This window comes from Pan troglodytes, chromosome 10 (genome assembly GCF_028858775.2).
Source record: "Pan troglodytes isolate AG18354 chromosome 10, NHGRI_mPanTro3-v2.0_pri, whole genome shotgun sequence".
Taxonomy (NCBI): Eukaryota; Metazoa; Chordata; class Mammalia; order Primates; family Hominidae; genus Pan; species Pan troglodytes.
In genome coordinates, this window is record NC_072408.2 from 41,656,021 (window position 1) to 41,681,799 (window position 25,779).

Sequence of the window (25,779 nt, forward strand, 5' to 3'; positions counted from 1 at the left end):
CTGAGGTCCTGGGGTCAGGACCTAGCATTTGTTCCCCTAAGCCCTGCCTGATTCTAATGGGCAGCCAGGTGATGGGTAGTGGAGGCAGAAGGCTGGAGGACCTCCTACAACCCCTCCAGAAGGCTAAGGGGGCACCCAGGGCCCTTCCGGCTCTGTCAGGCTGCAGTTTGGGGGAAGCCACTGTGCTTGAGTTTTTATAGTGCTAGGCACTGAGTGGCGTTCATTTAGACCCCAGACAGGCGCTTACTATCCCCACCGTGGGAAGGAAACTGAAGCCCAGAAAGGTAAGTGGAACAACCCTGAGCTTTTTATTTATTTATTTTTTATTTTCATTTATTTATTTATTTTTATTTTTTGAGATGGAGTTTTGCACTTGTCACCTAGCCTGGAGTACAATGGTGTGATCTCTGCTCACTGCAACCTCTGCCTCCCAGGTTCAAGCCATTCTCCTGCCTCAGCCTCCTGAGTAGCTGGGATTGCAGGTGCCTGCCACCACGCCCAGCTAATTTTTGTATTTTTAGTAGAGACAGGGATTCCCCATGTTGGCCAGGCTGGTCTCGAACTCCTGACCTCAGGTGATCCACCCACCTTGGCCTCCCAAAATGCTGGGATTACAGGTGTGAGCCACCGACCGCACCCGGCCAATCCTAAACTTTTAAAATCTTAGGTCCCCACCACTGCAGGTCTATAGCGTTTTCCTCCACTTTCTCTGCGTTGGTTTCTCTTCTCTTGATGGACAAGACACTTTCTTTTTCCATCTCCTGCGCTCTTACCTACCTCTTCCTCTCTTCTCTCTCCCTCTAATCTCCAGAGAAGGTGCTTATCAACTATTTTCTGAGAAGTCCTCCCTGTCATCTGTCCCAAGTTTCTTCTCCAAGGAAAGTCCATATTCCCTGATCTCCCCTTGTAGGTGGGGAGGAGAGAGCGCTGCAGACACTGCCTCTGACTGTCACTGCTGTTCCTGGCTCCCCTGGCCTCCTGCTCCCTTCTTCTCATCTATCACCAGTTTTTGCCCTTCTTCCCTCTTCAGAATTCTTTGTTTGGTTTATAACAGAGGTAAAAAGCCAGAGTAATTAATTCCCAGAGAGAAATCCTCTCCAATTCCAGCAGGAAGGATTGAGGCTAGATGCCTGGAAAAACTTCCAAATAGCCTAAGTGAGTAGTTCTGAATAATGGTGTGGATCCAAGGGGAAAGACTGGTCTCTCTCCAGGCTTATAATCCTCTTCTTCTTCCTGGTCTCCCATTTTCACATGCCCACAAACCCCTGCTAGGGTGACTTTGTGCCCATCCCCTGACCTCTTCATGAGTGCTGCCAGGGGCTCAGAGATCATGGGCTCCTCAGGGCCACACTGATACTGAAGGATGGTTTGGGGCACCCTCCTGCCCTGGCCTTGACCATTGTCCCTGCTCTGGGCCCTGTGGCCTCACCATCCACTCCAACCGTCCCTCATCTTCTCAGGATGGGATGCTTGGAGGGTCTGTGTGTGGGAGATCTGAGGGTGTGCTGGGTCCATCTGTGGAGCCAGCCGTGTGTGTGGCTGTGCATGGGGTGAAGGCATACCTGGGGGTCTCGGTGTGCCTTTGCCTCAGCCCTTGACCCAGAACTCCAGAAGGCCCCTCTGGTCTCTATCCTGCCTCTGGCCCTGGGGTCAGCTGGTAGGTGGGATGAGTTGGTGAGTGCACAAGCTTGGGAGAGCCACTGACACTATGAAGTAGGCATGCCGACACCTGAGGCTTCCCCGATGTTGTACTGAATGCCCTCGGGCCCCAGGCCAGCTCTGCTGTCCACTATCTGGCTAAATGGGCCCTTACCAACCAGGCCCAACCTTCTGAAAGTAGGCACTGGTGGAGGATTGAAGGGCTGTGTTGGGGACCTTTTGGCTCTTCCTTCTAAGGGCTCCTAGTCTGCCTCCCTCCAGGAGCTCTGGAGTGGTGGGTTTCGAGATGGGCAGAACCCATCAGTCCCATCTGCACCCACCATTGCAGGTCCAGAATTATTCTGTAGCGGGTCAGTTCCTGACCCCTCTCTCCACATCTTTGTTTTTTTTTTTTTTTTTTTTTTGAGACAGAGTCTCTCTCTGTCGCCCAGGCTGGAGTGCGGTGGCGCGATCTCAGCTCACACGGCAAGCTCTGCCTCCCGGGTTCACACCATTCTCCTGCCTCAGACTCCCGAGTAGCTGGGACTACAGGCACCCACCACCACACCTGCTAATTTTCTGTATTTTTAGTAAAGACAGGGTTTCACCGTGTTAGCCAGGATGGTTTTGATCTCCTGACCTCGTGATCTGCCCACCTTGGCCTCCCAAAGTGCTGGGATTACAGGCATGGGCCACCGTGCTTGGCCCACACCTTTGTTTTTATTTTAATTTTATTTTTTGAGACACGGTCTTGCTCTGTCAATCAGACTGGAGTGTAGTGGCTTGATTACGATTCACTGCAGCCTCGACCTCCTAGACTCAAGTGATCCTTCTGCCTTGGCCTCCCATGTAGCTGGGACACAGGTGCACCCACCGTGTCTAGCTTTTTTTTTTTTTGTACAGATGAGGTCTCATGTTGTTGCCCAAGCTGGTCTCGAACTCTTGGGCTCAAGCAATCCTCCCACCCTGGCCTCCCAAAGTGTTGGGATTACAGAAGTTAGCCACTGCGCTTAGCCTTTATTGAACTCCTGGCCTCAAGTGATCTTCCAGCTTCAGTCTCCCAAAATGCTGAGATTATAGGTGTGAGCCACTGTGCCCAACTCTTCCCACATATTTGAAGAAGGGTGTTTGTTTGTTTGTTTCTTTTTTGAGATGGAGTGTCGCTCTATTGCCCAGGCTGGAGTGTAGTGTTGTGGTCTTGGCTTACTGCAACCTCCGCCTCCTGGGTTCAGGCACTTCTCCTGCCTCTACCTCCTAAGTAGCTGGGATTACAGGTATGCACCAGTACGCATGGCTAATTTTTGTATTTTTAGTAGAGACGAGGTTTCACCATGTTTGCCAGGCTGGTCTCAAACTCCTGACCTCAAGTGATCTGCCCGCCTTGGCCTCCTAAAGTGCTGGGATTACAGGCGTGATGGCGCCCGGCCTGAAGAGGAGTTTTAAAAATGATTCAAGTTCACGTACGGAACATTATCATTGCATTTGGTTCTTTCCACACTTCTTTAAGGTAAAATGGTGGGCCAGAGGGAGTTTTACTTTTTTTTTCAGACGGCGTCTCGCTCTGTTGCCTAGGCTGGAGTGCGGTGGCATGATCTCAGCTTGCTGCAACCTCCGCCTCCCTGGTTCAAGCGATTCTCCTGCCTCAGCCTCCTGAGTAGCTGGGACAGGCATGTGCCACCACGTCCAGCTAATTTTTGTATTTTTAGTAGAGACAGGGTTTCACCGTGTTAGCCATGATGGTCTCGATCTCCTGACCTCGTGATCCGCCCGCCTCGGCCTCCCAAAGTGCTGAGATTACAGGTGTGAGCCACCGTGCCTGGCTTTTTCTTCCTTTTAATGAATGAGGTCACTGAGGCTCTGCGGGGAGGTGTGTCCAGGGTCACCAGATGGAGAGCGGCAGATTAGGAACAGAATGGGGTTAGCCTGTGTCCTCTTCCAGTGCTCCTTCTGGGCCCTACTCCTTCCTGATCAGGTGCCCTCGGGGCTGGGGCTGCCGATTTGGCCTCTCACAGAAGGTGGGGCCCTGGGTTCCCTGTCCTCTGCATCAGCAACCCTGGGCCCCAGCTCTAAGCACGGGTGTGGTGGTGGGAGGTGGAACTGCCTGTCCTGCCTCTGCACGGCCACAAGGGGGCTCCAGGACCAGGTTTTTCTTTTTGCTGGAGCTGCAAGGGTTCCCAGTAATCCCAGCACCCTGAGCTTTTCTGGAAGTGCCGGTTATCCTTCTGAAGCTGCCACTGAAGGGTCTCTGCCAGGCTGGGAGGCCACCAGAAAGGGCGCAGCCTTTGCACTTTATAATCCTATTCCAGAAGTACCTTCCTTTGCTTGGCTAGGAAGTCCTTCCAGTTGTCTACCCTCCATTTCTACTGCTACAGGCCAGGAGAGATGAGGCTGAGTGAGCCACTCTTCTTTCTTTGCTTACTACTCCCCTACCCAAGGCTTGAAGGGAAGTACTTGTTCTTGTCCCCATTCCCTGATCATTAGAGCTCAGACTGCTCTCCTGTCACTGCTAAGGGCTGGATAGACAGCAGCAGGAAAGATGTAAGTTAGACATCAGGAAGGACTTCCTGACAGAGAAGGCCATGGGCTGCTGGGTTTGAGTATCTGAGGAAGGCTGAACAAAGGGAAGTTGGCTGTTCATCTGGGGTGAGGCTCTGGGAAAAGTCCTCTGTGCTCCACACCCCAAAGCTATACATCCCTGGAAGTGGGGAGTGGGGCCTGGGTACAGTTATTTGCTACTGTGTCTCTCCGAACCTCAGGGAACCACAGATATTGCTGGCTCCTTGGGCTTCTGGGATGGGGAGGAGATCTGCGTGGGGGCTTACAAAGGGGTGGAAAGGAAAACACCTGAGCCACTCCCTCCCTTGGCTGGTGACCCAAGGCAGAGGGAAGGATGACATGATGGAACAGTTTCCTGCATCTACTTCAGTTGGCTTTCAGAGCCCCTGTGAGGTCTTCAGCTTCTTAGGTTATCATCAACCTACTGGGCAAAGACTGAGTCATGTGGGTGGAGTGCTTCTTGCGGCAGGAGATGACGCTGCGCAGGATATGAAGGAGTCTGGTCCCCTCTGTTTTCTGCACCTTGACTTTCCAAGTGGGACATGAAATGTCATTTGCCTCTTCTGTCTTCAATGCTGAGGGGACCCTGGGGTCAAGGGAAGAGCAGGCCTTTGGAGTCAGACCCTACCTGTTGGAGCCGCATGGCGGACCGCTCTGTCTCAATCCCTGCATCAGAAGGGAAGGGTGGAATAAGAACTCCTACTTCCCAGGGCTGTGGTGAGCTTTGGGAGACGGCAGATGTGAAAGGGCCTCTGGGGGGGGGGGGGGGAAGCACAGCACAGCAGGTGCTCCCTGCCCAGACTCCTTTGTTCCTGGAGAAGGGGAGATGTGTCCATTTCCCAGATTGGAACATGGTGGCAGGAATGATACTAAGGCTCAAGGCCAGGATCTCTGCTGGACATGCTCCAGAGTCAAAAGTTTGGCCTCCCGCTCCCCTGGCTCCTCCTGTTTCCTCCCCTCCGTCTTCCCACAAGGCCCTTCTCTGGCTCTACTTTCTACCCTGCATCCACCTCTTTTCTTACTTTGTTTTTTTATTCTCCCTTCCTTCTTTCTTCCCCTTTCTCCTTCAGCTCTATTTCCTATTTCCTCTGTTCCTTTACTTTCCTCTCTTCCTCCCTTCCTTCCTTCTTTTTTTTTATGAGACGGAGTCTCGCTCTGTCGCCCAGGCTGGAGTGCAGTGGTATGATCTCAGCTCACTGCAACCTCTGCCTCCTGGGTTCAAGCGATTCTCCTGCCTCAGCCTCCTGAGTAGCTGGGACTACAGGCGCCCGCCACCACGCCCAGCTAATTTTTTGTATTTTTAGTAGTGACGGGGTTTCACCATGTTAGCCAGGATGGTCTCGATCTCCTGACCTCGTGATCTGCCCGCCTTGGCCTCCCAAAGTGCTGGGATTACAGGCGTGAGCCACCGCACCCAGCCCCTTCCTTCCTTTACTAAGCATTAAGTTAGGTGAAAGAGATGATCAAGAGCACTAAGTAATGCACGTGCTGTACCCCCGATCATCTCCTGAGTTGTTTTCTTCTCAGTCTTTCTTTCTGACCTCCCCACTAGGCTGATGCTTCTGTTCTGTGGGCCTGGGATGGGAAGGAAGTTGATAATAAAATCTGGTTCAATTAAATGTGTGCCTGTATTTGTGTGTATCCTGGGGAGACAGCTGAATAGCACATGGTGGTCCTTGCCCTTGAAGGACTTGTGGCTAGGGAGGGAGGCTGCGGTGTCAGCAGCAGTGTGACAAGTGCTGCCTCAGACGTTTGAATATGTTGCTGGGATCTGAAGAAGAACATCAGAAAAGGCTTCACAGAGGAGGTGATGGTTGAGATGGGTTTTGAGGGATGAGCTGGAGTTTGCCAGGTTCAGCAGTGGGTGGAGAAAAAGGCAGTCCTGTCAGAGGGATTACCACAGGCAAAGACATGTTGCTAAGAAAGGGCAAGGAGAATTTAGGGAACCGGCAGTAGTTCTGTATGGCTGAAGCCTAGGGAGTCATGGGAGACTGAAATCCCAACCCAGAAGGGGAGCAACGATGCCCAATGGTCAGCTCACTAGCCATGCGAGAGTGGTGCAGAACAGGGCATTGCTCCCTGCTAAATGAATGACAAGGGGCAGTGGGAGCTGGGGGTGTGGAGAGGTGTGCCCTGGGCCTTCATCTCCTCCCTACTTGCTGGCTATTCTGCTCTGGGAAACCTACATTAACTGATCCTGGGCCTCGGTTGCCTCATCTATAAAACGGGGATGGTGAAGCCTTATCTCCTGAAGATGGGTAAGACAGATCTGATTTCTTTAGGTGCCTTTCAGCATTGAGAGCTGTAGGATTATGATCACTTGGGGTTTGTGTGATCAGAGAAGCCTTCATGGAAGTGGAGGACTTGGTATCTGGCTTTAAAAGATGGCTAGTCTGTGGCCGGGCGCAGTGGCTCATGCCTGAAATCCCAGCACTTTGGGAGGCCGAGGTGGGCGGATCACGAGGTCAGGAGATCGAGACCATCCTGGCTAACACAGTGAAAACCCATCTGTACTAAAAATACAAAAAAAAAAAAAAAAAGTTAGCGAGGCGTGGTGGCGGGCGCCTGTAGTCCCAGCTACTGGGGAGGCTGAGACAGGAGAATGGTGTGAACTCGGGAGGCGGAGCTTGCAGTAAGTCAAGATTGAGTCACTGCACTCCAGCCTGGGCAACAGAGCGAGACTCCACCTCAAAAAAAACAAAAAAGAAAAAGATGGCTAGGCCAGGTGCGGTGGCTCACGCCTGTAATCCCAGCACTTTGGGAGGCCGAGGCAAGTGGATCACGAGGTCAGGAGTTCAAGATCAGTCTGGCCAAGATGGTGAAACCCCATCTCTACTAAAAATACAAAAAATTAGCAGGGCGTGGTGGTGGGTGCCTGTAATCCCAGCTACTCGGGAGGCTGAGGCAGAGAATTGCTTGAAACCAGGAGGCAGAGGATGTAGTGAGCCGAGATCATACCATTGCACTCCAGCCTGGGCGACAAGAGTGGAACTCCGTCTCAAAAAAAAAAAAAAAAAATGGCTAATGTTGAGCGAAATTGAGAGGAGTGGGGAAGACTCGGAGGACCATGACAAAAGTTGGAGACAGGACAGTACAGGGCATGTCTGGAGGATGATGTGTCCAGCCGACTTTTGGGGTTGAGGCTGGCTTTAAGGTAGGAGAGGACAGGAACACGCCTTGTGCTGTCAGGAGGTACGTGAGAGTCATGGACTCTGGTGCATGATCCCCTCCCTGCCCCCAAGCCTCTTGGGACCAGACTGAACTGGGAGCCAGAAACATGCAAATGAGATGCAAACAGCAGGTGACTCACACCCCTGCACCCACTGCCTGAGGCCTGTTTTGTGTGGGTTTGAGCCACAGGACAGAGGGTCCTGTACCCTTTACCTTCCCTGCCCGGGCTCTTCTTGCCTTACTGGCTAAGCCTGCTAGATTTTGGGGACACAGGCCTATCAGCTCTTTCCCTTCTCCAGGCCCAAGAGCTATTCCTTCCCCACCCCTCCCCTGCTAGAGCCCTCGCCCCTCCCATTCATCCCGGGAGGACTGGCTCGGTTCCTGTGGAAGCTTCCCAAAGCCCGCAGGAAGCGTCTGAATTTCTCTGACAGGGAGAGTGAAGAGCAGGTCAGAAAGATGACCTGAGACAGAGGGAGTGACTGGGATGGGGTCTTAGACAGGGGAGACCACAAGGTAAGGGACAGTCTGTTGAGAGGCCCAAGAAAAACAGAGATTTCCAGGGAAGTAGATAGATGCAAACCCAGTGAGCAAAAAGCGCCTGAGACCCTGAGAGACACATTCCAGCAGAGACCCTGAGTGACAGAGACAGACGGAGAGAGCCCTTCTCATGTGTCCAGCCTGGGACATGCTGTACCAGCGCCTCTGTCGGCTTTCTCTTGCCTGTCTGCCTGTCCCTGGCTGACGGTCCCTTTGTCTGTCTAGCTCTTTGTTTGTTTGTCTCTTTGTTTGCCTGTCTCCCTCCTGGTTGCCCCTTTCTTTCCCTTCTGCTGTCTATCTGTTGGTCCAGAATTCTCCGTCTGTCATTGCCCTCTGCCTGTCCACTATCTATGGAGAGCAAACTGCCCACTGGGATCGTGGGGCCCCTGTGTCCTTGCCTCCTGATCTTGGACAGGTTCTTGCTTTTCCTTCTCCTGATTTTGGGTCTCAATTTCCTCCTTTCTAAGGCGGCCCTACTTTCTGCCTCCTATCATGTTTATGAGCCTCAGGAGTGTGGAAAAGTGACTGTATTTATGGTTGCTCAGGCATCCTAACAAAGGGTTTAACGCATTTGAGGAACAATATTGCTCTTCAACCTTCTAAGGACAAAGCAAGAAGACAATAATGGCTGCAGCATGGAGCACAGTGGTTAGACATTCAGAGAGACTTCCTAAAAGGGCAGTGTGGAAAATATTAGAGAAGGCCTGCTAAGACGTTAAACAACCCCTTTTATAATGTCCTGAGGAGGAGTCCCATGGCAGGAAGATACGCAACATGACCTTCCTTAGTCTGTGTGGTCTGAGAAAAAGGCTTTTGATGTTATGAGATAGCAGTGACTGGCAGGAGGAGGCTAGGGTACAACCCTTGCCATCAGCTATCCTAGGCTCCCACCTGCACAGCCTCTCAGGTGGCTGGGGATTGGGCCCTGAGGGAAAAAGCGTGTGGAGGAAGTGCTATCTATCTCCGCACCTCCACCCTGTTTCTCTGTCACCTTCCCAAGCTGAGGACCACCCCGCCCTCGCCCCCCGACAATCCATGAGAGATGGCTGCTGGGGACGGAGTGATGTATGTAATGCAGATAAAATGTCAGCAATTCTAAATGGGTCCGGAGATGCAGCCGTGGGTTGGGGGGAGGGAGAGAGGGCGGAGCAGGGGGGAGAGAGGAAGGGAAAATGAGATGTGGTCCTTACCAGGGATGGCAGCAGGGACAGACACCCTCCTCCCCCCAGCAAAGGCCAGAGGAGGGGTGGGCCCAGGAGACAGGAGCCCAGATGAGATTTTGAAGAGGGAGCTGGAGGGTGGGGGGTAGAGGGGAGGAGGACGCGGGCGGGGGCAGTGGGGCCGGAGCTGCTGATGTATAGCGGTTTCATAACTTCCTCAGTATTAAAGGCAGGTTCATGGGGAGGGCAGCGCCATTAATCACCAGGCTGAATGGGGCTGGGATTTGCTGAGAGGCGCGCTTGCTGTCTGCTGCGCCTGCTCAGCTCAGGGTGGGAGGGGGCAAGCAGGGATGTCCCTCCTAAACTAAGGGGTGAGACCCCAGGACGCTATTCTGGGTGTTGGGCAAGTGGGTCCTTGCCTGTAGAGCAGGGGAGCCAGGGGCTGGGGACTGGCAGAAAGAAAGAGAAGGATGAGGAAGGTTGTGGCAGGGGCTAGGAGAGGAGGGTCAGGGGCTGTGGGGAATGATGGGGGCAGAGGCTGAGAGGATTCTAGGGGAGGAAAACTGGGGAGGGAGGATTGTGCATTTGAACATGAAATTGATCACATGTAAATATAATGCAAATGACATGCAAATAAGCATAGGATTTCTGTGGGTCCACAGCTCAAGCATTCTCTTTCTTGGATTGAGCACTGGGGCCAATTTGCATTCAGTTCTAGGCCTAGTGCCTCGTTTCTTTATTATTCATATTTTCAGAGGGAGAACTCAAATCTCACTTGTTAAGGGAGTGGTGGGGCCAACGTGGGCTGGTCCTCTGGACTTCTTGGAAAAGGGTGAAACATCAGGAAAATCAACATGCTTGAGTGACAGTGAGTGACAGTGAGGGAGCAGAGTGGTAGGACTCCTGGGCTACATACCTGAATTAATGGGGGTCAAAGAGGCAGAGGCTCAACAGTAAGGTAGAAAGGTGGAGAGAACAGACATATCCCCACAGCTTATCTGATAGACTCAGAGCAGATAAGACAAGGATGCATCACGTGTCCCGTGAAGTAGGCATTGTCATCGTCTCTTCCAGGTGAAGAACGAAATGATTAGCCCAAGGTTCACAGAGGTCATGAGCTTCCTAAGGTCACACTGCTGGCAAGTGGCAGACTCCCAGCTCCAAATTTCCTTGAAAGTTCAGTGCTCTTTTCAACCTGCTATCAGAACATCCTTGAGCTGGACATGGTGGCTCATGCCTGTAATTTCAGCACTTTGGGAAGCTGAGGTGGGAGGATCACTTGAGCTCAGGAGTTTGAGACCAGCCTGGGCAATATAGTGAGACCCCCATCTCTACAGAAAAATTTAAAAATTAGCAGGGTGTGGTGGTGCACATCTGTAGTCCCAGCTACTTGGGAGGCTGAGGTGGGAGGATTGCTTGAGTCTGGGAGGTGAAGGTTGCAGTGAGCTAAGATTGTGCCACTTCCCTCCAGCCTGGGCAACACAGTGAGACTTTGTCTCAAAAAAAAAAAAAAAAAATGCTGGGCACGGTGGCTTACTTGCGCCTGTAATCCCAGCACTTTGGGAGGCTGAGGCAGGCAGATCACCTGAGGTCAGGAGTTCAAGACCAGCCTGGCCAACATAGTGAAACCCTGTCTCTTCTAAAAATATAAAAATTAGCCGGGCGTGGTGGCAGGTGCCTGTAATCCCAGCTACTCAGGAGGCTGAGGCAGGAGAATCCCTTGAACCTGGGAGGCAGAGGTTGCAGTGAGCCGACATTGTGCCACTGCACTCCAGCCTGGGTGACAGAGCAAAACTCTGTCTCAAAAAAGAAAAAAAAAAAAAAAGTATGTCCCTCAAAGTGTTGCTGAGAGGAGTAAAGGAAACAATCCACATAAAGCACTCAGGGTGGTGTCTGGTGTGGACAAAGCACTCACTAACGGTTAGTTATTGTTACTATCACCCTTACCACTGTTCTGAAAGATGTGGAATGGAGGACAGAGACAGAGAGAGGGATCACCAGAGAGATGAGAGGGGCAGTATGGGTGGGAAGGAAAGGACAGGTTCAAGAGGGCTGCAGGAGCAAGAGAAGGCAAATGACAGAGCCAGGGCCAGAGGCAAGGAAATTGTCTTTTGGGAACATTGCAGGGGAAGGAGCAGAGCTCAGAAGAATCACCCTAGGTTCAAGTTCCTGCTCTGTGACTGGTTCCCTGGGAGTGCAGGGCAAGGCAGGGCTGGGCCTCGGTGTTGAGTAGGCTGGAAGCTAGGATTCTTGGGTCGTCCTCCCGCTTGGTCCCATGGCCACTCTCTCAGACTCATCTTGATCCTCTTCTAGTTGCTCAATTTGGCTCAACCTGTGGGAGATGCTCCTCCCATTCTCCAAGTCTCACTTCCATCCTTCCTGCTAAAGGACTTGGGGATCAGTCCCATTCCCTTGTCTGTCCGTCTGTCTGATGTCTGTGTGGTCCCTCAGGATAATTGCTCTGGACAACTCTAACACCACTCAGACAGATTGTCCGGCCTCCTGGCCCTGACATCTCCCACCACTGCATCAAGCCAAATTACTCGGCCCCCCAAGCCCCGGGCTCTGGTGAAATCCAATTAGTGAGGAGAGAGCTGCATTGAGCTGACAGCTCCTCTGATAATTGCTTCCCAAGTAAGTGATGCAAATCAGCCCATCCAGCCTATTCCTGCTCCTCTCTTGGGGACCCAGGCGTCCAGGCCCCAGGAGATGGAGGACACCAGAGTTGAGGAGACCTAGACGCTGTCATCTTCCTCCAGTTAAGTAGGCACAATCCATAAAGCTAGGTTGTGCTGCCTTGGGGCTGAGGTGTGCGTAGCAGGGTAGCGAGGCTGAGCCAGGGACCCCACTGGCTCTGCATTTCTGTCTTAACTGAGAGGGTGTCACTTTGTCACCTTATTCTCACCCCTTGGAGAATAATCCCATTTCTTGTAAGGTAGATGAAGGCAGAGATATAGAAGATACAGAGACAGCGAGATGGCTGAACCTGTTGAGAAACAAATCAGGCAGGTGCGGTGGCTTACACCCATAATCCCAACATTTTGGGAGGCCGAGGTGGGAAGATCACTTGAGCCCAGCAGTTCAAGACCAGCCTGAGCAACATAGCAAGACCCTGTCTCTACAAAAAAAATTTTTTAATTAGCTGGGTGTGGTGGTGCGCACCTGTAGTCCCAGCTACTGGAGAGGCTGAGGCGGGAGGACTGCTTGAGCCTAGGAGGTCGAGAGTGCAGTGAGTCATGATCATGCCACTGCATTCCAGAGTGAGACCCTGTCTCAAAAAAAAAAAAAAAAAAAAAAGACACAAATGGATGAACTCACAGCCTAGCTCCTCTGGTTGTGGGCCCTGCAGATAGCTTTCTCTCCTTGTAAGTGCCCCTCCTCACTAGGCTGAGGAAAAGACATGGAGTGTTAAGTCCCCACAGATGGAATGGGGAGGCATGGGGAATCTGATCAAGTCTGGAGACTTTTGCATCTGTGCCAAGGACATGTCCTTGGGATGCAGTGGCCCTTGCTTAACTCACACATCAAGGAGCCCTTTTCCCTTCCCCAAATCAGGGCCCTTTAAAGGGCCTGTTAATGCTTCTTCCTTAATGCATTTCCTTCCTACATCTTTACTTCAGGTTCTTTCTTGCTGTGACCTCCTTATCCCAACTCCTGCTGACCTTGGAGACCTGAAGAGTTACTTTCCTTGCAATCCTGAACTTCCAACTCCAAACCTAACCCTGCATGCAGGTCACTGTCTTTGGGAAATCTACAGGATGAGCTCCCCAGTCTTGTCCTCCGTGCTTGTGTGTCTGATAGGGCTTCATGGACTGGGTCTTGGGTACTCAGACTAGCATCTGCCTGAGACCCTGGCAGAGCAACAGCAATAACTACCCTTTGTGGAGCCCAAATTCTGTAATAAGCACTTAATGTAATTAAGTCATTTAAACATCACAAAAGAAGATACAGATTACAATGATTATCCCATTTTACAACTGAGATAACTGAGGCACAGAGAAATTAAGTAGCATGCCCAAGGTCACCATGAGTAAGTGGCAGAGCTTGGATTCAAACGCAGCAGTCTGATTCCAGAGCCCAAAGTCCTGAGGCCTCTGCTATGCTGTCTTCACTGTCCTATGCTCTTTTGATGTTTGTTGGGCTAATCGGGACAGGACCCAGTGTAGTGGAAGTGGGGAAGGTGGCTACACTGAAAGTTAAACACCAGAACCCCCTTTGGGGCTCCCCAGGTCAGAAACAGTGAGTGGGAACTGAACAGGGTGAAACTTAGTATCTATGAAGGGGGAAACATGGCCTTCACCTTCTCCAATTCCCGACCTTTGTTTTGTGCAGTGGGAGGCCCCGCAGCTAGACAGCCCTTCCCCGTGAGAAGCGGCGAGGCAAGGGAAAGGCTGAAAGATCCGCCTAGCAGCCCAAGTGAGCAGAGTCGGAGCTGGGACCCAAAGAGGCCGATAGATGGCGCTCATGGCCCAACACAGCTCCAGCAGCCCGAGGAAACCAAAGGAAAACAAGTGAGCCGGTTAACCCCTTCCCTCCCGGGCTCAGGACAGAGGGGCTGGCTGGTGGGTATGCCTGGAGCCCTGCCCCAGGCCCGGTGACTCAACTCTCTAGGCTCTTACCCAGGCGATAACCTGGGTCATCTTCTGTTCCTGCCCCACAAGGCTCTACCCGTAAATCACAGTCAGCAGCCTCCTGAAGACTTCCCAGAAGACATGAAGACTAATAAATGGAAGAGACTGGTTGGAAGGGCTGCACCCAAGCCCATGTTTCATCTCTTGGGCTCTATCTCTTGAAAGCCTCAGGGTCTCTGTTTCTAAGCACGCGTACTTCAGGAGAGCGCCTCACCTCCATCTTTCCTGGGAGTGACTCACTGGGCGGGGAGGAATAGCATGGACTAGAGAGAGAGAAGGCCCCAGGCCCCTCTGGCATTGGCTGTAGGGACTCACTGTGGGCTGCCTAAGCCTCAGTTTCTCCTTATATCTGGACTTCCTATCTCTGGGTTCCCTGGGGTGGATGGGCTTATAGGGACAGAAACAGTTATTCAAGCCTTCTAGGAAATTGAAATCAGGGGTGGGGAGGTGGAGGTCCTGGGGGATCTCTGCTTGCCTGTTACTCATTTCACTCATTACTGTTCTGCCAGAAGCAGACTTTGAATGTGGAGGGGCTGCCAAGATGACAAACTAGAACAGAAGTGCTGGGCAAGCAAGTGACAGAGGGGTCGGGGTGGACAGGAGGGTTGTCCAAGGGATGGTGGAAATCCTGGAATTTTTAAGCAATGAGATGACACCACAATGAGGTCCCCTCACCTTATTTTTGGTCAGAAACACAGAAATACATAGACACACAGAGATGGGGGAACTTGTTCTAGAAGCTCAGATTCTCTTATTCCAGTCATTCTAGGGTAAGAAGCAGAAACAGGGAGATGTTCACAGAGGGAGACAGAGACCTGCAGATACAGAGAGAAAGCTACACAAGAGACTAGAAATAGAGATAAATTTACATAAGTAGAGAGGGGCAAATAACACAGGCAGAGAGAGACACAGAGAGGGAGAGGATCTGGTAAAAATTAAAGCTCAGGAAATTATGGGCTTCATGAGGTGGATGATTAATTCCATTTCCAAAGTCTTGCAAGGGTCAGGGTAGTTTCTCACCCTTGATGTCAGCAGGTCACTGCTCACAGCTCCCTGAAGCTCCTACTGCACCCATTAAGTTTTTGTTGATAGGAGATCAGACAAGTCCTGGGAAGGGAATAGCATCCTTTTTCTCTCACTTCTTCCTGTTCTGGGGTTTATAGGTCTCCTTTTCTACCACTCACAGGGAGACCTTGCTTCTGTGATTAGAGCCTTGGCTGTGCTAAGGTGTGTGGAGATTGTGGGGTGGGAGGAATATAGAAGATAACTAACCTTAGGGGGTTCCCAGTCTAATGAAAGTTTTAGAGTCAGGACACAGAACCAGACCCAGATAGAGCACAAGAACAAAACTAGGAATAGGACAGATTTGGACATAGATATTGGGATGGGGGAATGGTGGGGGAATGGACTGTTAGGTGCAGCCATGGGATGAGGATTGATCAGGGAAGCCTTCCTGGACAAAGTATTTGAGGGAGAAGATTTGGATGGAAGAGTGATAGCTAACTTTATGTGTCTACTTGAGTGGTCTAAGGGACACCCAGATAGCCGGTAAAACATTATTTCTGGATATGTCTGTGGAGTGTTTCTGGAAGAGATTTGCATTTGAATTGGTAGACTGAGTTAAGAAGATCACCCTCATTAATATGGGTGGGAACCATCCAATCCCTTGGGGGCCAGTAGAACAAAAGAGTGGAGGAAGGCAAATTCTCTTTCTTCATGAGCTGGGACATCTATTTTACCTGCCTTTGGACATCATTGGAGTTCCTGGTTCTTCGTCCTTCAGGCTCTGGGATTTAGCAGTGAGCCCCCTCCCCTGCTTTGGACTTTCCTGAATTATACCACCTGTTTTCCTGGTTCTCCAGTGTATAGACAGCAGAGCGGGAGACTGTGGGACTTCTTGGCCTCCACAATCCTGTGAGCCAATTCTTGGAATAAATCTCGTCATATAGATAGATATCCTGTTAGTTCTGTTCTCTGGAAAACTCTTGACTAATACTGAGGTTATAGGGTTGGGCAGATAGCAAGGCAGAGAAAGAAGTCAAAATGGTGACACTCTGGAGATGGGCTTGGACAGTAATGGGGGATGCTCCTTGCTAAAAAGTTGTTAGGAGCTACCAGAAATGTCTTCGTGGATGTTCTATATAAGTAATGGCAGGCTGCAAAGGAGAAGCCTCTTATACCCAGGGTGGCAGGGGGCCTAGAAATGGTCTTTAGCTATTGTTAATACCCTCAGGTGGGTGAGGGATTGGGGATGGTTGAAGCTTCCTGATTTGCAATCCCTTCGGGAAAATAGTGAATGAACTTTTGGAAGGGCGATGCCCTTTAGGGATAGAACCCAGGATTTCCTAGGTACTTACAGGCTGTGGCTTTTCACTTCTCAAGACTTCCTGATTTAACGCTGATGGAAAGATTAAACTACAATTCCCAGCGATATTTAGGGCTAATTTAGCGCGCCTTCCGGGATTGGAGCATTTCCGGCGGAAGTGGCTGCGGGTACGCCAATCTCCTTCCCTAAACAATGTAGACTACGACTCCCACTGTCCTTAGCGCCGGGGGTTGGGTTTGGGGTGGGGGAAAGGAACCGGAAACTGGATGGGGAGCTGGACCAGGTGAGGAAGTAGGGGGCTGGGAATCCGGGACTGTGGGGGCAAGTTGACGGCTCCCAGGGTCGTCGGGGCTGAGCCGAGAGGGTGGTTAGAATTTCTATGTTTTGGGGTCCCTCCCTCCGTATGGGGTAAGACTCAGTGCAGGGAGAGCCCAGCCTATGAAACCGCCTGGGAGGTCTGCAGGATCAAGGCTTTCCAGTCGGCCGGAGCCAGCGGGCGCCCCCGGAGGTTTTGTATGGTGCCTTAGTAGTCGGCCCCTTTGGAACCAGATGAAATGCTCTTTTTGAGTTTATGCTTTATTATTATTATTGTTTATTTATTTTTCTGAGACGGAATTTTGCTCTGACTTCCAGGCTGGAGTGCAATGGCGCGATCTCAGCTCACTGCAGCCTCCGCCTCCTGGGTTCAAGCGATTCTCCTGCCTCAGCCTCCCGAGTAGGTGGGATTACAGGCGCGCGCCACCATGCCCGGCTAATTTTTGTATTTAGTAGAGACTGGGTTTCACCATGTTGGTCAGGCTGGTCTCGAAGTCCTGACCTCGTGATCCGCCCGCCTCGGCCTCCCAAAGTGCTTGGATTACGGGCGTGAGCCACCGCGCCCGGCCTATGCATTATTATTATTATTATTATTAATTATTATTATTATTATTATTATTATTTCGTTTAAGGATATTTATTATTGTCCCTTGGACTCCCAGAGTGCCTCCAAAGGACAGGGGAGTGCATATGTGATTTCGATTCCTTCCTCACTTCCAGGATTTGATGTCAGAGAAGTCTGACATCAGTCTGAAGTCGGCCCTTGGTGGTCAGCCTTATCGCTTGGTCCAACTCCGCTGTCTTTGTGCTTAATGTAGTATGACACCGTATTTTATAAAATATCTACATTTCTTAAGCCTCTGGCTTTTGGGGCGACTTTGGGTAGAACTTACAAGTTCCTCCTTTGGGTTCTGTTAGTGTTTTGTTCCGGGTATTAAAGCTCACATCACACTGTATTACAGTTAGTTGTTTATTTGCCCTCACAGCAGATTATGAGCTTACGGAAAGCCTGGCCTACATTTTACTCTTTTTGGATTTCTTCCTCATCAAGAGACTGCTGCAGTGCCTGTCATGTAAGAGACTCATAAGTATTGAAAAAAATAAATGAGTTAACAGGTGGTAGGTTGGATGGAGTATGTGATTTTCCATAGAGAAGAGAGTTAAATGAGTTGCTCAAGAGAACCTTCTTAGAGATGAAACAGGAGTAGAATTCAAATCAATTGACTTCCAGCCTGTGGCTCTTGCTATGAGATCAGGCTTTGAAGTTACGGAACAATGAAAGTAGTGTCTTGCCACTCTTTTCCCCAGCCTTGCTGTTTCCAACACAGGTGTCTAAATGTCAAAGGTGGGCTCAAGACTTCTCGAGATTCTAGAGCTGGAGCAGCCAATCTGCTAATGTTGGTGTTGCATGGGGAGATGCAAAGCAAGGTCCCCTGAAACACTGGCGTTCTCCACAGCACCCTTCTCAGCTTTTGTATGAGCCCAGTTTGTCCTGGGTAGCCACCTGGACAACAGATCAGTTAAAGACTACTGAGACAGTCAGGGAAGGACTTCCTAAGTTGGGCCTCTGATTTTTTTTCTCTCCCACTTCCCCTAGGCTAGGGTGAGAAAATAGGTTTATCAAGCTGTTGTGTCAACCTTGAGTTCTCATCTTGGAGAAGTCACTCCTGACCCAGGCAGAAAGTTGAGAGGAAGGAATGACAATGGTCCTTGTCGCATGGGAGGCACACATATGATGGGCACAGACCCAGAGTCTGGAAAACAAGCAGAGTGCAAAGTGGGCAGCTAAGCCTTGAGTGAACTCAGGATATAGAAGTGGAGAAGGATCCATCAGGAGTGCCTCCTTGGTAAAAGGTGTTTATTTTATTTTTATTTTTACAGATGGGGTCTCATTATGTCAGCCAGGCTGGTCTTGAACTCCTGGCCTCAAGCAATTCTTCTGCCTTGGCCTCTCAAAGTGCTGGGATTACAGGCATGAGCCACCGCGCCCAGCACAGAAGGTAGTTTTAAACAAAAGTGAAAAAGAAGATGGACATTGCTGAGCAGGTGTTTGTTGAGTACCTAATAAGGGCCAGGACCTTGGGCTTATGGAGGGAGATTGAACAAGGCCTGGCTCTTGATCTGCCCAAGTTTAGCTGGGGAGGCAAAAGGAATTCATTAAGACGACGGTAACCACGGTGACACACAGTGGTTCTCAGCCTTTCACCAACCATCAGAATCGCCCTGGGAAGCTTGTTTAAAATACAGATTCCCAGGCGGGGCACGGTAGCTCACGTTTGTAATCCCAGCACTTTGGGAGGCTGAGGCAGATCATGAGGTCAGGAGTTCGAGACCAGCCTGACCAACATGGTGAAACCCTGTCTCTACTGAAAATACGAAAATTAGCCGGGCGTGGTGGTGCGCACCTGTAATCCCAGTACCCAGGAGGCTAAGGTGGGAGAATCACTTGAACCCGGGAGGCAGAGGTTGCAGTGAGCTGAGATCGCGCCACTGCACTCCAGTCTGGGTGACAGAGCAAGATTCTGTCTCAAAAAAAACAAAACAAAACAAAAAACACAGATTCCCAGGCCTCACACGGGACCTACTTGTGTTGGGGGTGGGGTTGGGACACTATGGCAAATACTGCAGTGTTCTGAGGCGGGAAGACTTTATCAAAGGGATGGTTTGAGCTGCATTTTGAAGGATGGGAGTGACTTGGATATGTGGACAGGTTGGGGAATCAACAGTCCTAGTTGACTGGCTGACTGCTGGATGATGTCCTGGTTGACTTCAGGAGTGTATTTGGTTGGACTGTAGAAATGGTATGTGCAAGGTTTTGGGAGTTGAGGCAGGAAAGGCATTTTGAAAATGTGAGTAGAATGGTCAGATTGGAACACTGGGTTTGAATGGGAGTGGAGTGAAGCAATGGCCTTTGCAGTTTACAAAGCTTGCTGTCATGTTCCTGCCCCCTCCCTTCTCCTTCCTCCCACCTCCCTTCTCTCTTCCCTTTCTTCTTCCTCTCCCATTTCTTCCTTTTCTCCCTTCACCTAAACATAACATCTCATTCCATCCTTACGTCTGTTTGTTTGTTTTGAGACAGTCTCCCTCTGTAGCCCAGGCTGGAGTGCAGTGGCACAATCTCGGCTCACTGCAACGTCTGCCTCCCAGGTCCTGGTTCAAGCAATTCTCCTGCCTCAGCCTCCCAAGTAGCTGGAATTACAGGCACGTGCCACCATGCCCAGCTAATTTTTGTATTTTTAGTTGAGACGGGGTTTCACCATGTTGGCCAGGTTGATCTTGAACTCCTGACCTCGTGATCCACCTGCCTCAGCCTCCCAAAGTACTGGGATTACAGGCATGAGCTGTTGCGCCCAGCAAATTTTTTTTTTTTTTTTTTTTTTTTTTGAGATGGAGTCTTGCTCTTTTGCCCAGGCTTGAGTGCAGTGGCACGATCTTGGCTCACTGCAACCTCAGCCTCCCGGGTTCAGGCAGTTCTCCCTGCCTCAGCCTCCCGAGTAGCTGGGATTACAGGTGCCCACCACAACGCCCAGCTAATTTTTTTTTTTTGAGACAGAGTTTCGCTGTTGTTGCCCATGCTGGAGTGCAATGGCATGATCTTGGCTCACCGCAACCTCCACCTTTCGGGTTCAAATGATTCTGCCTCAGCCTCCAGAGTAGCCGGGATTACAGGCACGTACCACCATGCCTCATTTGTATTTTTAGTAGAGGTGGGAGTTTCTCCATTTTGGTCAGGCTGGTCTCGAACTCCCGACCTCAGGTGATCTGCCCACCTCAGCTTCCTAAAGTGCTGGGATTACAGGCTTGAGCCACCACGCCCAGCATGCCCAGCTAATTTTTGTAATTTTTAGTAGAGACGGGGTTTCGCCATGTTGGCCAGGCCAGTTTTGAACACCTGACCTAAGGTGATTCACCCGCCTTGGCCTCCCAAAGTGCTGGGATTACAGGCATGAGCCACCATGCCTGGCCTTCCTTATGTCAACATTATTAAGTGGATATTATTATTCTTTGTATTTGAAGGCAGAAACCTGAGGCTCTGGCCATGGTTGTGTAGCTCGTAAGATTCTATGAGGAGTCTGTAATCATCCTACTCGGTATTCCTGAGTATGGGAAAGAAGCTAGGCTGGGGTTAGGGGGTTGTAGAATTAGCAGGGTGGCTGATCAAACCATCTAAGGCAAGATGGCATGGGTGGTTAAAGCATAGCCTTGAGCCAGAGAGATTGGGCTCAATCAAATCCAGCTTTATTACTTACTAACTGTAAGACCTTGGGCAAGTTGCTTAATCTTGCTAAGCCTCCTCACTTATAACAGGGGAGCAGTAATACCCACCTCATGGGATTGTTGTGAGGATCAATGAGGTGTACCTGGTGCAGAGCAGTCGCTCACCACCTGGAAGCTATTGTAATTAGCCTTCCCAGGTCTCTGGGCTGTGGCTGTGCACTTGCATTTCATTCTTCAGCGCCGTGCTTTCCAGAACAGTCCATTCTGGCTGGGCTTTTCTTTTTTAGGATGACCTTAAAGGTGCTGAAAGGATGCCACCAGTAAATGTTTATTGAAAACCTACTATGTGCTCGGCATAGCCCAGGAACTAGTGACCTATGCCTGATGGAAAGGAGATTTGGAGTGGGAGATGTTTGGTGGCTATGGCTTATCCTCACCAGGTGCCATGTGAAGAGGACAGATAATGGAAGTGGGGAGGGAAAGGGCCCTTCACTACCAAGAATTGAGATGAGTTCAGTCCTACTTGGTGGTTGGTAGATGACTGACATGGTCTCTTAGGGTCCCTTCTGAGCCCAGGAAATGGTAGTGGGGGCCCTGGCAAGCATGGATCCCTCCTACTCTGTGGCTGAGGGTTGATGGGGCTTCTGTCCATCTCTTTTCCCAGGTGACAGCGGCATGGACATATGCCCCAGGCTTTCCTGCTGGGGTCCATCCATGAGCCTGCAGGTGCCCTGATGGAGCCCCAGCCCTGCCCTGGAAGCTTGGCTGAGAGCTTCCTGGAGGAGGAGCTTCGGCTCAATGCTGAGCTGAGCCAGCTGCAGTTTTCGGAGCCTGTGGGCATCATCTACAATCCCGTGGAGTATGCATGGGAGCCACATCGCAACTACGTGACTCGCTACTGCCAGGGCCCCAAGGAAGTACTCTTCCTGGGCATGAACCCTGGACCTTTTGGCATGGCCCAGACTGGGGTAAAGGGTTTGGCTTCCCCAGTGGGTGGAGTGGGGGGTTCTAGGTGGATGCTTGGCTGGGTGTGCTGTGGAGAAGGAGCATGTGCATGGCTGTAGACATGTGTAGGTCCTCCCGCCCCATTCTGTCTCAACACATATACTGGCTCCTGTGGTCCGAGGCCCTCTCCCAGCGTCTCTGCCCATAATTAACCAAGCACATTTATGGTAGTTTCGTTTTCCCTGTGAGCTGGCCACTAATTGCCTCTGAGAGCCCTTCCTTCCGCCAGCCCCATCCTTACTTTACTGGATCTCCCCTGTCCCTGAAGTGTGGTTGGGGTCAGAAGAGGGACTAGGACTGCTGGGTCCTCAGAAGAGACTGGTTGACAGGGGTGGGTATGTAAGAGATGCAGGGCGTTCTGGGAACCTGGGTTCTGTTTCCTAGCTAAGGCGAGGTTCAAAACAGAGCCTGGCTCCAGTGCCTGCCCGCTTTTCTTTCAGGGCTCAGGATGAGTGACTGCCCCTCAGTGGGGGTGCTTGGCAGGTGGGGGAGGGGAAGAGGCTTCAGGGCAGAAGGCTCAATCGCTTTTATTGACCCCAACTGGGTGATGAAAGGTGATCAATGATGATCGATGGAAATGACAGCCTGAGGCTTGGGGCTGAGAGGGCATCCAGACAGCAGTGGTCAGCCCATCCTTGTGCCTCCTTTAACCCTGGCTGCCTTTCTGTCTCAGACCATCTGTCTGTCCCCAGTACTAACCATCAAACCCTGTGTAGGGCTAGATATCTCAATGTAGTCCCTGTACTTAGTCCCAAAGGCTAGTTGGGCTAGAGGGAAACAAATTTTTCTGGACCACGGTTCACAATGAAGAACTGGAAAAAGACAGACAGGCTCAAACCATAGGGCCAAGAATCCTTGTCTCAGGCCTTTGGGTGAAGGTAGGGGTAGGGGGTGCAGGCTGGATCCTCATGTAAGGTATAAAGAAGTCAGTTGGTCCAGAGCCCGGGCCTCAGGTCTCCAGTTTGAAGCCTTTCATGTCTCTCTCCTTCCTCACAGGTGCCCTTTGGGGAAGTAAGCATGGTCCGGGACTGGTTGGGCATTGTGGGGCCTGTGCTGACCCCTCCCCAAGAGCATCCTAAACGACCAGTGCTGGGACTGGAGTGCCCACAGTCAGAAGTGAGTGGTGCCCGATTCTGGGGCTTTTTCCGGAACCTCTGTGGACAGCCTGAGGTCTTCTTCCATCACTGTTTTGTCCACAATCTATGCCCTCTGCTTTTCCTGGCTCCCAGCGGGCGCAACCTTACTCCTGCTGAGCTGCCTGCCAAGCAGCGAGAACAGCTTCTTGGGATCTGTGATGCAGCCCTCTGCCGGCAGGTGCAGCTACTGGGGGTGCGGCTGGTGGTGGGAGTTGGGCGACTGGCAGAGCAGCGGGCACGACGGGCTCTGGCAGGCCTGATGCCAGAGGTCCAGGTGGAAGGGCTCCTGCATCCCTCTCCCCGTAACCCACAGGCCAACAAGGGCTGGGAGGCAGTGGCCAAGGAAAGATTGAATAAGCTGGGGCTGCTGCCACTGCTGTTGAAATGAGTGCCCTTGGGGCCTTGCATGGGACACATTCAAGACCTTGAAGTCATTCTTGGCCAAGCAGATGGCAACACATCTCCTGGACTGGAGCAAAAGGTCCTTCTGTGCACCCTGGTCACTGGGAAACGTATTCTTTGATCTGTTGAACTGTCTTCCAACCTGCCATGGCAGTTTTGACACTACTCCTGTTTGTCCTCCTGATTCCTGCTTTCTTTACCTTTTAACATTGCCCCTTTCAGGGGACCCCACTTTGTAGGGAATCCGCAGAAGGTGTGCTTTTGCACTTGCAGACTGCTGTACCTCAGTGTTTCCTTGGGAGACTTTATTCAGCTGAGAGTACCCTAAACAGTAACTTCTAAGGTCACGTTTACTATTTCAGAGGAAATATCTTGCCAGGATACCTACCCATCCTTATAGAACAGCTGCCTTTAGCTGACCCCTTTCCTCACAGGGACCAAGACAAAGCATGGGACATGAAATTAAGAGTGAACTTCTTATGGGAGGCTGCAGCTGGATCAGAGGAAAAATCCAGTGTGGCAGAGTGAAAGTCAGAAGACCTGGCTTTTCATCCCAGCTTTGAAACTTGGAACTTTTTGATTGACAAATTAATAAACCTCTCTATGCCTCAGGCTCCTCATCTGTAAAACAGGGATGCCTACCTTATGGGGTTGGTGTGAGGATTAACTGAGATCACACTTGAAAGTGCCTTGCATGGGCTTGGCATGTGGGTGCTCATTACATAGTCTTCTTGTTTTCTTGCCTCTGGGTTGAGGATTCACAGCACTGCACTACAAGGGTAGCCCCTCTCCATTCTGGATACCTTGCTAGGAGAGAGTCTGGGCTTCCACCTGCGGCCAGGGTGAAGGGAAAATTCTTGCCTTGTCAGAGATGGATCAATGACTATGAAAAAACTAGCCTGTGATTTTTTTTCACTCTAAGCATTAGGAGCTCCTAAAGCCTTTTGTCTTGTTACTTTTTTCCCCCTCTTGCATGCCAGAGGTGGAAGGTAGTCATTTAGATTTCCCCCCTCTTCCCTCTTCATTGTTGGCCAAGGGTTCTCTTGGGTAGCTGGGGGAAGGATGTAGTAGATCTCTCTCTCTTTTTTTTTTTTTTTGAGATGGAGTCTCATGCTGTTGCCCAGGCTGGAGTGCAGTGGCGTGGTCTCAGTTCACTGCAACATCTGCCTTCCCGGTTCAAGTGATTCTCCTGCCTCAGCCTTCTGTATAGCTGGAATTACAGGCATGTGCCACCACGCCTGGCTAATTTTTGTATTTTTATTAAAGACAGTGTTTCACCATGTTAGCCAGGCTGGTCTCAAACTCCTGACTTCAAGTAATCCACCTGTCTTGGCCTCCCAAAGTGCTGCTGCCTGGCTGGATGTAGCAGATCTCTAATTGCCTTACCAAACCTGCAGGGTCTCTGTTAAGTGTCTGTTAGGGGTCTTATATGATACTCTGGACACCGTGAGAAACAGGTGATGGGGCAGATGGGAACCTGGTATCCAACTCATTTTTTATGTCTGCTGAATGGTTGACTGGGTGCCCCTTTGGTAAGGGCTGGGAAAGTGAACCAAGTTGGGAGCAGAGCAGGTCTTGAGACCACCTTAATGAGGAACACATGGTCTACTTCCTATCTCCTGGGACACAGGTCATTTCCAGCTTCCAGAATTAGTAAGATTTTTCATATAAATCCTCCCCTACTTCATTGTATAATAAAGAATTTGGCCTTTGTCTTCAGTTCCTGAGAAGGAGACTCTAAATCCTTGGAATTTCCCAAGTAATAGGAGTATCTTTGTTTTTCGTGGCAGGTCCCTGAAACTACACCTGAATTTATGTTGAGATTTGACCTTAGGCTGCACCTAATTTTATATTGAATTTGATCTCAGACCACACCTGAGTTTGCTGTAAGATTTGACTGAGGATGGAGGCTGACCATGCCAGAATGACCAACCATATAGTTACAGGGCTGGGACTTTGAGCTGGATGATACCAGCTTGATCCCCAGGGAGGGGAGAGGGGCTAGAGATTGAGTTCAGCCACATGCCCATGATTTTAACCAATTGTATCTATGGTAAAACTCTAGATATAAAAACTTCTGACACAGGTTTTGGTCAGCTTCCTGGCTGGTGAACACATGGATGTGCTGAGGGATGTGCAATGGTATCCTGTTTCTATGAGCAGAGGGCACACATCTGTGCCTGGGACACTCCTGGACCCTACCATGTATTTGTCTTCATTTGGCTGGTTCTGATTTGTATCTTTTGTAATAGAGCCATAATCATAAGTATAGAGTTTTCCTGAGTTCCGTGAGTCATTCTAGGAAATTCTCCAACCTCAGGGTGGGTGGCGGGGGGTTGTGGAGACTCCTGAATTTATAGCCAGTTGGTCAGAAGTGCAGGTGGTCTGGGGATCCTCAAGCTTGCAACTGACATCTGAAGTGAGAGCAGTCTTGGTGGGGAGTATGCCCTTAAACCCCGAGGGTATGCACTAACTCCCTGTAGTTAGCATCAGAATTGCATTACAGTATTGAACTTCCACATGCCGTAGACTCCTTTCCTTCTCTTTTTGCTGTCAGTGCTACGTAGTGAGTGCGCCATGTTGCAGAGCACTGGATTAGGTACGGTGGAATAACTGCACAGAGATAGAAGCCATCATTTCATTATATATTTAGCTGAGATAGTCAAGGAAAGCTCTCTGGAGGA

At 50.7% G+C, this 25,779-nt stretch overlaps 1 protein-coding gene across 28 annotated transcripts; it reads left to right on the plus strand.

Moving 5' to 3' along the window:
- The first annotated feature begins 16,222 nt into the window (after positions 1 to 16,222).
- SMUG1 (single-strand-selective monofunctional uracil-DNA glycosylase 1) lies at positions 16,223 to 24,814 on the plus strand. Of its 28 annotated transcripts, none has more exons than XM_063785573.1 (7): positions 16,259 to 16,302; positions 16,653 to 16,734; positions 17,324 to 17,407; positions 18,216 to 18,334; positions 21,217 to 21,520; positions 22,554 to 22,673; positions 23,530 to 24,814. In XM_063785573.1, exons 5-7 carry the CDS (start codon positions 21,236 to 21,238, stop codon positions 23,656 to 23,658), a joined length of 534 nt encoding a protein of 177 aa, XP_063641643.1. In that variant the 5' UTR covers positions 16,259 to 16,302; positions 16,653 to 16,734; positions 17,324 to 17,407; positions 18,216 to 18,334; positions 21,217 to 21,235; the 3' UTR covers positions 23,659 to 24,814. The 28 variants fall into 28 exon arrangements, with proteins under 28 accessions (XP_009423514.1, XP_016778773.1, XP_009423509.1 ...); XM_063785574.1 differs by lacking the exon at positions 18,216 to 18,334 and adding an exon at positions 17,932 to 18,188 and having other exon boundaries at positions 16,263 to 16,302; positions 16,653 to 16,738; XM_016923286.3 differs by lacking the exon at positions 18,216 to 18,334 and adding an exon at positions 17,932 to 18,188 and having other exon boundaries at positions 16,261 to 16,302; positions 22,554 to 24,814.
- The last annotated feature ends 965 nt before the right edge of the window (positions 24,815 to 25,779 follow it).